The sequence below is a fragment of the Populus trichocarpa genome, chromosome 9 (genome assembly GCF_000002775.5).
Source record: "Populus trichocarpa isolate Nisqually-1 chromosome 9, P.trichocarpa_v4.1, whole genome shotgun sequence".
Lineage (NCBI taxonomy): Eukaryota > Viridiplantae > Streptophyta > Magnoliopsida > Malpighiales > Salicaceae > Populus > Populus trichocarpa.
The window spans coordinates 5,683,509-5,696,271 of record NC_037293.2 but is presented as its reverse complement, the minus strand read 5'-3'; the positions used below and the strand labels follow the sequence as shown (position 1 = coordinate 5,696,271).

The 12,763-nt window shown below is 29.6% G+C and overlaps 1 protein-coding gene across 1 annotated transcript; it reads left to right on the top strand.

Annotated features, from left to right (window-relative positions):
- Positions 1–5,233: 5,233 nt before the first annotated feature.
- On the top strand, positions 5,234–7,339 carry LOC7482329 (phospholipase A1-Igamma3, chloroplastic-like). Its single transcript, XM_024608292.2, is given in 3 exon segments — positions 5,234–6,372; positions 6,374–6,429; positions 6,543–7,339. Coding segments are annotated over 3 exon segments (1,413 nt in total). The 5' UTR covers positions 5,234–5,397; the 3' UTR covers positions 6,925–7,339.
- Positions 7,340–12,763: the final 5,424 nt, after the last annotated feature.

Genomic DNA, 12,763 nt, shown 5'->3' with positions numbered 1-12,763 from the left:
AAAAATTTAGCAACAACAATGATTTTTTCGTATTAGCTAGACAATGTCATTTAGAAATGAATATAATAAAATTGATTGGTTATCATTATGAAAATCATACCTAGAAATTGTTTTTAAGTTGTTCATAATAGTAACGATTAAGTAATTGAGAAAGAAAATGTATTTCAACTAAATAAGTTAGTTGATCCATATCACGTTGTTTTATTTATTGAGTTAGAAGAAGATTCAAATTTCCATACCGCATAAAATATTAATGTTCATATTGATATTGAATATTAGTGGAAATATAGAAGATAATGAAGATGAAAGGATCAAACAACTTCATGTCAATAAAGAAGATGATGAATATAAACGTGAAGATGATGAGGATTTAAATTAAATAGTTGATCTGAAATGATTTTAGAAGTTAAACATCATTATAAAATTTAAATGTTTATTCTCATTGTATAGTGTATTTCAACTTTGTACTTTTATCAAACGTTTATTAATGTGATTTTGATTGTAATGTGTTCTGAATGCACCTGTTGTTGTTGCAGAATTAGGTTTGGTAGGAATAATATTCAATAAATAAATAAAAAATTACTATAAATTTACCGACATGATCACCAACGGAATATAAAATCATTAGAGAACTACAACAAGTTTATGAAAGAATTTAAGAGTGTAAACCAACAGATAGATTCTCTGACGGACTATTTTCTATTGGTGATATTAAATATTGATACAATCACTTACAGACAACAATATCATGGTAGAATTACATAGAAGAATTAAGGAATTTTTATTCTTCGATGATTTTACCATTGGAATATAAAATCATCGAAGAAATACAAAGAGTTTACTGAAAAATATAAATGATTGGATTCATTGACGGATATACCAATTTATGAAAACTTGACAGTGAATTTGGTAGTTCTCAAAAGATTTCTAAATTTTTTAAATGATGGATGGATTCATCGATGGAGTCATTGATGGTATCAAAATTTTCATTGGTAACTCCATCAGTGATGTGCTAACTTGGATTATTATCGATGAAAGAACCAACAAATTTTTTTATCCATGATTTTAAACCTAAATATATTGAGGCAATGCCTAGCGCTCCCTCTATTTCTTCTCCTCCCTCTAAATCCTCTCTCTCTCTACATAAGTAATAGTCATCAACGTTATCTTTTTTTCAAGCGGTGGTTTTTCTCTTATTAAGATTTGATTTCTTTTAAGCTTTTGGACTCTATTGTTGACATGCTATGTATTATCCTTTTTTTTTTTCATTTTTCTCCTTCTTACGTGTTGCCTATCATTTTGTTATAGATTGTTCTTCAATTCTAATTGTTTTTTACCACTTATTTGTGTTTGAAATTGAAGAATCATCAATTCAAAGGAAGTTAGGATTTATTCTATTTTTTTATTTTAAATGAATTTATGATCTAAATAGACTATAAAATGAATTTCTTGATAATTTTATTTATTAAATTTTAGATATGATTTTGATTTTTAAGTGACTTACAAACCATTAACATAAAAAAAAAAGTTGTCTATATAAAAATAAGCACAAGATACATTATTAATAAAGTATCCAATTGATAATTGACAATTGAATTATTAACAAAAAGGAACATGACTAATCACAGTGGTTCGATCATGATCAATATTAGTGAAGACTCATGAACTTTCTTTTTTTTTTTGGTAACCCGGGGTGTCCGGGCCAGCTTACGCGCACCACAACTAATCCCCGGACCCACTGAACACCCTGCAAGCCCAGTAGATAGGTAAAACACCGCGGGGGTGACAGGCGTACACGCTGAGGCTCGAACCCATGTGATAGAGGAAAGGAAACCTTGCCTCTGCCGCTGAGCCACAAGCCTCGGTGCTGAAGACTCATGAACTCGGAAAGCTCTGTGGTGGATGGTCTAGAAGCTCATGCAATGAAGTTTTTTCCTCTTTAGTTTTTGTAAATGAAGTTCTTTTCCTTTTGTTATTTTCTCTTTGTGGTTGGGTTTTTAGTCATTGTCTAAGGTATTTTTTTAATAAAAACTTATTGTAAGGTGGTTATTTTTCTTATCTTGTAGTATATAAGAATTAGATCTTTTTTGGTTTACTTTATTAAATCAAATGCAATAATATCATTGTTTTTATAGCTCATAACCTCTAAACCTTGTTCTAAAAAAGTATACATAGTAAGTGTGTGTTTGGCTTGTGGGTGATGATTTGTTTGCGATGTATTTGATTTTTTGTATTTTTTTTTAAGTTTAGGTAGGGTTTTGTATAAGAGAAGTGCTATCAAAAATGTTTTTAGATGGATAAATGCAATAAAATAAAAAATCATAAACCATAGATTGATAATTTAATTGAATATTCTTAATTATTTAGTTATATTGTTTAGATGCTGAGAAAAAGTTTAGGGTCAAAACGAAGCGGCTATACATTTTCAAGCAGGAGTGTTCCTAAGCCTATAATGATTTTAGGTGCTGATCATGAAGAGACATTTGAAGCTCATTCTAATAACACAAGCATGAAATTGATAACGGGTCATAAATCTAGCATTCCATCTACCATAGACCTTATATTTTGACAAGTAATAGCTGATTGAAAGTCAAATTTAAGCATGTAGAGATTCTGTTTAATTCAAACATACCATTAAATTAATGATTACGTGTTTATATAGTAAATCATCAATTAATTGATTTTCATGTTCACAAATATGAAATGGCACAAACGATAACATTAATGATGAAATCGTCGATGAAAGTTTTTTTGTTTCAGTAGAGTCAGTTTAAAAAGCATCTTGAATGAATGCTCGTAGTGGAGGATTGATGCGGGGTTAAGCTTAGTACATATATAATCAATACTTGTTTTATTAATATTTTTATAAATTTTAGAAACTAATTATTTTACAAAAATGATTATAAGAGAAAATTCTAGTGCGATGAGGCAAACTTTAGGGTAACAAGGCAAGTATGTGAAAATCAAAGTGCAACTAGGTAAGTCTTATCGTGTGAAGTTTAATTTTTTTTTTTTTGAACTGCAGTCTTTTTTGGTTGTATATTTTTGTTTAGTAAATTTATGAATTGGGTTCCGTGATTTTGACATGTTTTTATCATTTTAATTTTTTTTCCTCAATCATGTGTAGAATATTGATACATTATTTAAATATTTGTTATTGAAACTTGCTTTTGAGATCATGAGTTTTTATTTTTAAAAAGTGTATTTGATTAAAATAATATTTTTATTGAAACAATAAATCAATGCCTTAATAAAGTAATGGAGTTTAAATCAGAGAGATGTATATTTTCTCATTTAAAATGATTGATAATTTTGAGAAACCTTTATTTTAGTTGCCATGTCATTTTTATTAAAAAAACATACTGCTAATAAAATATTGTGTCGTTGTTTTAAAGAATATCATGATTTTTTATAATTATATTATCAATTAGTTTATAGATAATTAGAATTTTTAAAATAATCTATCATTAACATTTAATTAAATTAAAATATCTATTTTTAAAATTTTTAAATTGTTCTATATTTTTCTCTAATTTATCATTCTCATTTTTTTTCATATAAATTTGTAAAAATAATCGATTCATAATGTTTTTTAATTAAAGCTTTCTCTCACAATCATACTAAGTTTTTTCCTTAAAAAAACAATGCTTTTCATTAAAAAAAATATTGTAGTAAAAAAAAATGCATGAATAAAAACACTAGATGTTTTTAAAATATATATATATATATATATATGTATGTATGTGTGTGTGTGTGTGTTTTTTTTTTTTTTTTCCTTTTTGGTTCAAATTATATTTTAATATTTTTTTATTGCTTTTTCTTTTTATTCAAAGGACCATGATGCTAATAAAAATGCAGTTTTGTTGTCAAAAAAAAATCATCGGAAAAGAAAATTATGAAAAATACTTTTCTCTTTTGTAATTTTATTCGAAACTCTTATATGAATGCTTATTTTTATTATTTTATAATTAATTAAAAAATTAAAGTTATTAAACCTGTTTAGATCATGATTTAAGTTTTTTTGATAAATTAACTCATGTCAATTGAAAATATTATTTTAGTTTTTTTTATAAAAAAAATTAAATCAATGTCGATTAGGAATTTTTTTTAAAAAGTCAAATAGGATTTCAATTGGGATGATTAAGTTTTGGATGTGCCTCTCAGCAGTGGGTTCAAATTAAATTAACCTCAATGCAATTTAGTTTGGAATCCAACATGGCAAGAAATCAAGTTTAATGTGTGTTTGGGGTTGAGGTGTTGTTAAACAATATTAAAATTTTTTTATAGATATAATCATTTTTAAAAACTAAAAGTATATATTTTTTGTTTTTTTATATTTAACCACACCCCAATCTCGAGGGGTATTTGAAAATGTGGTATTGATTATTTTTTTAATTTTTTTTATTCAGAAATATATTAAAATAATATTTTTTATTTTTAAAAATTATTTTTGATATCAAAATAATATAAAAATAAAAAATTAATTTTAAATAAAATAAATATTTTTTAAAAAAATACAGTTTCTCTGCGTTTTCAGGAAAACAAATACAGCGTAAAAAAGCTCTCACGGTTGCCGGCTGGGGCAACTAACCAGTGGATATTTAATCAATAATCAATGGAAAAAAATCAAATGACGAATCTTACTTACACGCGCCAACATAAATTGTACGAATGATTACGAACAGTAAATATTCTCTCACTTTATCAAACTAATTTAAAGCCTCGATCTCACAAGTCCAATCAACTTTTCAACCCATCGTTTTTGCTATTTCATTTCTATTTCTCATTAATTATTTTTTTATATATTAATTTTTTTAAATCAATTTATACATTAATAATTAATCAAAACTAATTTTTTACCCTGTGATTTTAATAACATACTCTACATCAACGTGATAAAATTTCTTTAATACTGGTCCGAAATTTAAACGAAAAAATTAATAAATAAAACAAATTTCTCTCACCAACCATTAAACCTTTAAATTTATTTCGACACTGTTTGGTATTTTGTACTGCAGTATAATTGTATTTTTAAATTTTTTATTTTAAAAAAAGCTTTGAATTAATATTGTTTAATATTTTTTATTATTTTAATATATTGATGTTAGAAATTAAAAATAATAAAAATATTTTTTTCATACGGTTTTTAATTGAAAAACAATATTTAACACACGTTTAGTAGCTACATTAATGAAGCGGGTGGGTCCTGAAGAAAGAAAATCACGTTTCAGAACTAGTGCTGCACTTTGGCTTGCCCAAATCCCTCCACACCACCCCCAACCACCACCACCAAGTTCTTCCATATATAGTTATAGTGCTGCTTTTAATCTCTTATAAGCAAAAATTCCTCCATTCCCTCCTCTCTTTCTTAAAAACTCTATTAAAAAAGAGGTTTTCATGGCTTCACTGCTTTTGGCTTTCAACACCCAGAAAAGAACTCCACCACCTCTCTCTAAAGGTCTCTTGCCAAGATACAACCTCAACAAACCTAAATCCCTCTCTCTTCTGAACAAACCCTTTTCACCAAATTCTACAACTCTCAAGATCAAAGGCTCATCTGTATCAAGTGCTTTAACTCCACAACTAAACGAAACCCTAGTTAATCAAGAAGACGAGAGGCCTCTTAGCGAAATTTGGAAGGAAATTCAAGGCTGCAATGACTGGGAAGGACTACTGGACCCAATGAATTCCCATCTCCGCAAAGAAATCATTCGTTATGGAGAATTTGCACAAGCATCCTACGATTCTTTCGATTTTGATCCTCACTCTAAGTATTGTGGCTCATGCAAATACCGAGGAGCTCAGTTCTTTGAAAAGTTGGATATGCCAGGCCATGTTAATTACCAAATAAGCAGATACCTCTATGCAACCTCAAATATTAACCTGCCAAATTTCTTTCAAAAATCTAAGCTAAGCAGAGTTTGGAGCACATATGCGAACTGGATGGGGTACGTTGCTGTCACGACAAATGAAGAAGAGATCAAACGGCTAGGGAGGCGCGACATAGTCGTTGCATGGAGAGGCACAGTCACATATCTAGAATGGATTTATGATCTCAAAGATATCCTTTGCGTGGCCAATTTCACAAATGATCCATCCATCAAGATTGAGTTGGGTTTTTATGATTTGTATACCAAGAAAGAGAATTCTTGCAAGTACTGCACATTCTCAGCTCGCGAACAAGTTTTGGCTGAGATTAAGCGGCTTCTTGATTACTATAGAGGTGAAGAAATTAGTATTACCATCACGGGGCACAGCCTCGGGGCAGCTTTGGCTACTTTAAGTGCTTATGATATTGCAGAGATGAGACTTAATTACATGGATGATGGAGAGTATAGGACTAGAATTCCTATCACGGTCTACTCTTTCTCGGGTCCTCGTGTGGGAAATCTTAAATTCAAGGAACGGTGCGATGAGCTCGGGGTTAAGGTGCTGAGGGTGATCAACGTGCATGATAAGGTACCAACCGTGCCAGGGATCATTGCTAATGAGAAATTACAATTCCAAAAATACATAGAAGACAATATGTCATTTCCTTGGAGCTACGCGCATGTTGGGGTGGAACTTGCATTGGATCACACCCATAGCCCATTTCTAAAGCCTACTAAAGATCTCGGTTGCGCACATAATCTTGAAGCTCATTTACACTTGGTGGATGGCTACCATGGCAAAGGCCAGCGATTTTGCTTGGCGACAAAAAGGGATATCGCCCTTGTTAACAAAAGTTGCGACTTCTTGAGGAGGGAGTACGGGGTGCCACCGTATTGGCGGCAAGATGAGAACAAAGGGATGGTGAGAAATGCTGACGGCCGGTGGGTTTTGCCAGAGAGGCCCAGAGCGGACGCTCATCCAGCAGATACGGCACATCACGTTGAACAAGTGCTCAAGAATATCGCTGGTTCTTCTCAGATGGAGGCTCTATAAGTATTGATGATAATAGTGACTAAATTGAATGTGCTTGCTTGTCATCTTCATTTTATTGTGCTATCATGAAGTACTGTATCCATGTCCTATAATATCCTATCAGGTCCATTAAGGGCCATGGTGTTTAATTTGCAGGGTTCAAGATCAAAACCCGAGGATAAATTTTGCTGCCTTTTCTGCGTCACGCGTGACAAATCACATCACCTTAAATCTTATTGTATTATATCGCCCGAAATAATCCCAGCTCTAGGCGCTTTTAGTGAATATTGTAATAATTCATTTTCTTTGATTTTTGAGATATTAGTGAATGTAATCTTTATGTGTTAATATAAATCACCCCATGAAGAAATTGAGAAAATATGCCCGTTGGTGATAAAAAAAAAATCGAAAATGGTCGGAAATGATTATTATTATTTTTTTCTTTTTACAAAGATGAGGTATAAACTCTTTTTTTTTCCGGATGAAAACATCATTAGTAGTTAATTACAAGTTTATCAACAATTTATGTTACATGTTGAGTCCATATCAGCTGCTCCCTCCATCTCATATTTAAATCTATATACATTTAACTATATGAAAAAAATAATTTTTTTTCTTATCTTCAAATTAATTATTGGAGTGCAAATCTATTTCAAAATACATAGACTAGTACACATTTTCCAAAATATGGATATTTCTTAGAATATGCACAATAGAGCAAAAAATAGATAAAGGGAGAAGTATTCATAACACGGTAGGTTTCGCAATTATTTTAGGATAAATAGTTGAATCTATATTCTTATATACTCGGGTAAGTTTCTAATTTATTCTTATATTTTTAATTGTGTCTATAATATCCTTGTATAGTATCTAATTTTTCAATATATTTCTCATTCAAATTTTTGAAATATTTTCTTTTTTATCGTTTTTTTACATCATCCACTCTTTTTTTTCCTTTTCTATTTCTTATAAAAACAAAATAAATTGAAAACAAATATGAAAAAAAAATAAAAATGAATTAAAAATGAAGGGATTAAATATATAATTTTTAAAATTACTAGGACTAATTAATTAGTTTTCGTAAGCTAGAAGTAGTAAGTTATAATTAACTTTAAAAAATAATAAATGTTTCACCACTAACTACAGAAAGAAAGAGACCAGTTTGTCAAAAGAGAAATCATATGGCACCAGTTATGTGAACAAACATAAATCATTTCAAATGGGTACAGTCCACCAAGAAAAAGTAGGGTTTGATATGAAACCAAAAGTTTAAATCATTTTAGGTATTTGCATTCATATCTGATGGCATGTTTTATTTTTATTTGGATACTTTTTTTTTTTTTTTTAGTAACTAGAGGCAGGGCAATACTTTAATATTTTAGGTTTCATCAAGCGTTGACAGACCTATAAATCTTTGGCTGAACCCAAATATATACGAGTCTAGCAAGCTATCAAATTTAATATTATTAGACTCAGCCAAGCATCAAGTCCATGTATATATGAGTTTGTTGAGTTGTCGAACTCATCACTCTTAGGCTCAAATCAAGCGCTAAGCCCAGATACAAGTAATTTTAGGCCCCGTTTGTTTGCTGGAAAGTAGTTTTCTTTTGGAAAATAAATTTCAAGAAAGTGAATTATTTTCTGATATTTGGTAATGTAATGGAAAATAAGTTGGAAAACACTTTCCAGTGTTTGGTTATGTCATGAAAAATGAGCCGAAAAATAACTTATTAATGTTTTATTTTTCTCAAATTTATTAAAATAATGAGGAACAAATCTTACAAATTAAAAAGTTGAAGAGAATGAAATTGAAAAAAAAATATAATTTCATAAATTATCTCAAATAAAATAAATAATAATCAAAATAATAGAGATCAAATCTAAAAAATAAAAAAAAAATGAAAGATGAAGAAATTAAAATAATAATAATTAACATTTGATAAATTATTTCAAATAAAATAAGTAACAATCAAAAGAATGATGACCAAATTTGATAGATAAAAAATTTTAATAAAAAAATAATAAGGGAAAAGCAAATAACAATTATAAAAATGAGGACCAAAGTTAATATAAAAATTAAATTTTAAGAGATGAAATTGAAAAATAAATATTCAAAACAAAATATATATAGCAATCAAAAGTTTGAGGACCAAATTTGATATAATCAGCAAATAATATAACATTTCTAAATTTTTCACAACTTCCGGAAAATGTTTTCCGCCCAAATTTTCCAGGAAAACACTTTCCTGGAAATCAAGCTAAATTTTTCTTTGACTGGAAAGTGTTTTCCGTTGCCAATTTTTCTAATGATAAACAAACACACGAAAGTTTAGAAAGTGATTTCCGGGAAAGTGAATTTCGGGAAACAAACATAACTTTAGTGATCTTATTAGATTTTATATTGGATCATGAGATTCTAATGAGTCAGAAATATTTTTTATATTTAGCACATAAAGGATGTTTTAATGCTATAAAAATAAAATGACTTTTTAGTTATCATCTTTACCAAGATGTAAGGATGATGGATTATAAAAACCTATTGAATTATAAAAATCTACAAAAATCTACTAAATTCTTAAAAATACGTGTTCTCAATCTTCATAAAAAATGACATATTTACTTCAAGTTTTTTAAGAAAATATCAAGGGTTTTTTAATCTTAAATAGATACTTACTTTTATTTATACATTAAAGAATCTTTAAATACATGAAAAAAATTATCTTTTATAAGTACAGGTTGCCTTGGCTTGTTAAATGCAGACACATGAGCCACCAACCATTACAATTAATAAAAATAAATTAGATTAACCATCTAGGTGGTGGCCCAGTGATAAGAGCTTGGGACCAAGAGGTTTGCTCCCTCTGTGATCTCAGGTTCGAGCCTTGTGGTTGCTCATATGATGGCCACTGGAGGCTTACATGGTCGTTAACTTCAGGGCCCGTGGGATTAGTCGAGGTGCGCGCAAGCTGGCCCGAACACCCACGTTAAACTAAAAAAAATAATAATAAATTAGATTAATCAAATCAAATAATCAATCAATTATCCAAAATATAAACTTAGCTCTTAAACTACCTTGATCTTTCCCGCCTTCATCAATGTCTAAAAATCTTTCTTCGTTTTTTAAGCACGATCATTCTTCCTGTGATGCCTTGCCTTTCTTCAAGTATTGTCATTTCCTGCTTGGCAAATGCACAGCAGTACTACCTTCAATTATTTAGGAGCTATTTTGTGCCGTTGCTCAAACAGTGTTTTATTAAAATTGAATTTTTTATTTAAAATCTTATTATTATTTTATATATTGATATCAAAAATAATTTTTAAAAATAAAAAATATTATTTTAATATATTTATAAATAAAAAACACTTTAAAAAAAATCATTATTACACTTTCCAACTCTCTTTTGTCAGCCAGTCTAATTCTAAAATTAATCAAGCTTTGAATACCTTTATAATATTTTTAATCTGTTTCCTTTCCCTTGGTTGATGTAAAATAATGAAATTAAGCATCCGGTGTCATGAGTCATTAGCCTTTAGGCACACGCTTCGTTGTGGGTAGACTAATTAAGAAACTAATAATTGTATAAAAAATTATGGATGCTGTTATTTTTGTTTGTATACAATAAAATATTTGAAACAAGGATAAAAATTAACAAGTATATTGAATAAAATTAATGGACTACCATAAATGTTAATAAAAAAAAATTCATATGACTTCTTCGATCTAGCAAATCAAAAGCAAATTGATCACCCCGTTTAAATAACCATCCGATTAAAAAAACATACACACAACTGTTGTTTTAAGCTTACTTAATCCTAGTTAAAAAATGAAACAATGAAATATCAAATGATTAAATAAAAATAATTAAGAGAGTTAAATGAAAAGATGATATATTATATTGAATCAAGTTAATGTGTGAAATAAAACTCGGGTAATAAACAATCATTATATTAGATAATGTATCTCTTTTCATTATTCTCTTCTTGGCTAGGCTTTGATTTGGTTTTAATTATTCACGTATTAGATTAAATCTGGAAGTTAATTAAAGAATTATCAAAAAATTATAGATGAAATTTAAAAAACATTTCATATATATTATATCAACTCTAGTCAATTTGTATTAACCGACAAAACTTACAACCTAGGCTATGAACATGATCACAATTTGGCATAATTTTTTAAAACTAAATGATAAAAAATGAACAAACTTTTTTTCTTTTATTTTAAATTGAATAAAAAAATAATGATAACAAAAGGTTAAATTGCCTTAAACAACAAAAAAAGAAAAAAGCCTCGGATGTTGTATATTGACCTGTTAAAATTTTGATCCAAGCTAAATACCAAACCGGGTCTAATAATTTTTTTTTTAAATTTATTACACATCAAAATAAAGAATATAAAAATAAAAAAAAAGCCCTAAAAAGAGCATGGATTCTTGGGCCTGTTGGCCCGACTCTTTTGGGCCACCAATAAAGAGCCCAAGCACTCAGGCACGGGCCTTATAATTTTTTGTTTTTCTAACCCCTATTTAAGAAAAAAAATATTCAAATGATGTATTGTCTCTCTGCCTAGATTCTATCCGACTATGGTGGCTGGAAAATCAGGACAAAATCGTTTTTCATTAAAAACTCATTTTTTAAAACTCATTTTAACCAAACAACACCTAAAAAAACCCTCAAAACACCTATAAATCAATTTTTCAACCCAAGAAACCTCGAAAATGGTCCTAAAACACGAAATCAAACCAGGTTAGATTTTTATTCCTCGACTTCGATATGTTTTTTAGGTAATATTGAGGTTTTAAATAACCATCATCAAACTAATTTTTTCAAATGGAACCTGTGGACACCAAAATAAACCAACTTGATGGTTAGAATATGCAAAAACGATGACTTTTTTTTACGTCGGAATCTAGCGAAACTCTCCCCTTCACAAACCAGGAACTTGAAAATATTAAAAATAAATTTTTGTACAAAAAATGAATTTAGAAAAACACAAGTGACCAAACAATTCTAATTGTTAAAATTAGAGGATGAAATTGTACTTTTTTCACCACCTTTAAACACACCACTTATTTTTAGTGCCTTTTTTTATGTTGGTCCTCTTTCTTTCAATTTTATCCCTAGCCAACAAATACAAATCAATTAGCCATTAACTTTGCAATTAAATGACTCAATTGATGAAAACAAAAGTTAAGGTACCAAAAAAGGAAGAAAAAGAAAAATAACAGCAATGCTCCAGTCGATAGTGCATTGTTAGTATATGGACAATATTTAATTAGTTTATTTGTTACGATTGCTTAATATATTAGCGGACAACTTTATTATAGATAGAAGGAAATTAAAGAAAATGGAAAATAGAACTTCACAAAGGTAATAGCAATGCTTTGCAGATCCCACAAATGTTAAACCATCTAGGTGGTGGCCCAGTGGTAAGAGCTTGGGACCAAGAGGTTTGCTTCCTCTGTGGTCTCAGGTTCGAACCCTGTGGTTGCTCATATGATGGCCACTGGAGGTTTACATGGTCGTTAACTTCAGGATCCGTGGGATTAGTCGAGGTGTGCGCAAGCTGGCCCGGACACCCACGTTAAATTAAAAAAAAAAATCTAACAGCACCTGACTTCAGAGGATACCTACTTTGCGAGTTAGCAGCTCCTTGCTTGGTGAAAAGAAAGGGTTTTCCCTGACTTCATTCCTTCTTGCTTGGTTCGAAAGATTTGTTACGAAGTATTTTCTAAAATATTTGAGAGGTCTTACCCTTCAAGGGGATCGATCCGAGACTTGCTTGCCGGGGAGAAAGCTTCCCTAACAAGTCAAAAGTGGCGAAGCCCTGTCTTCTCCTTCGGTTAAGCCCCGCCAAAAG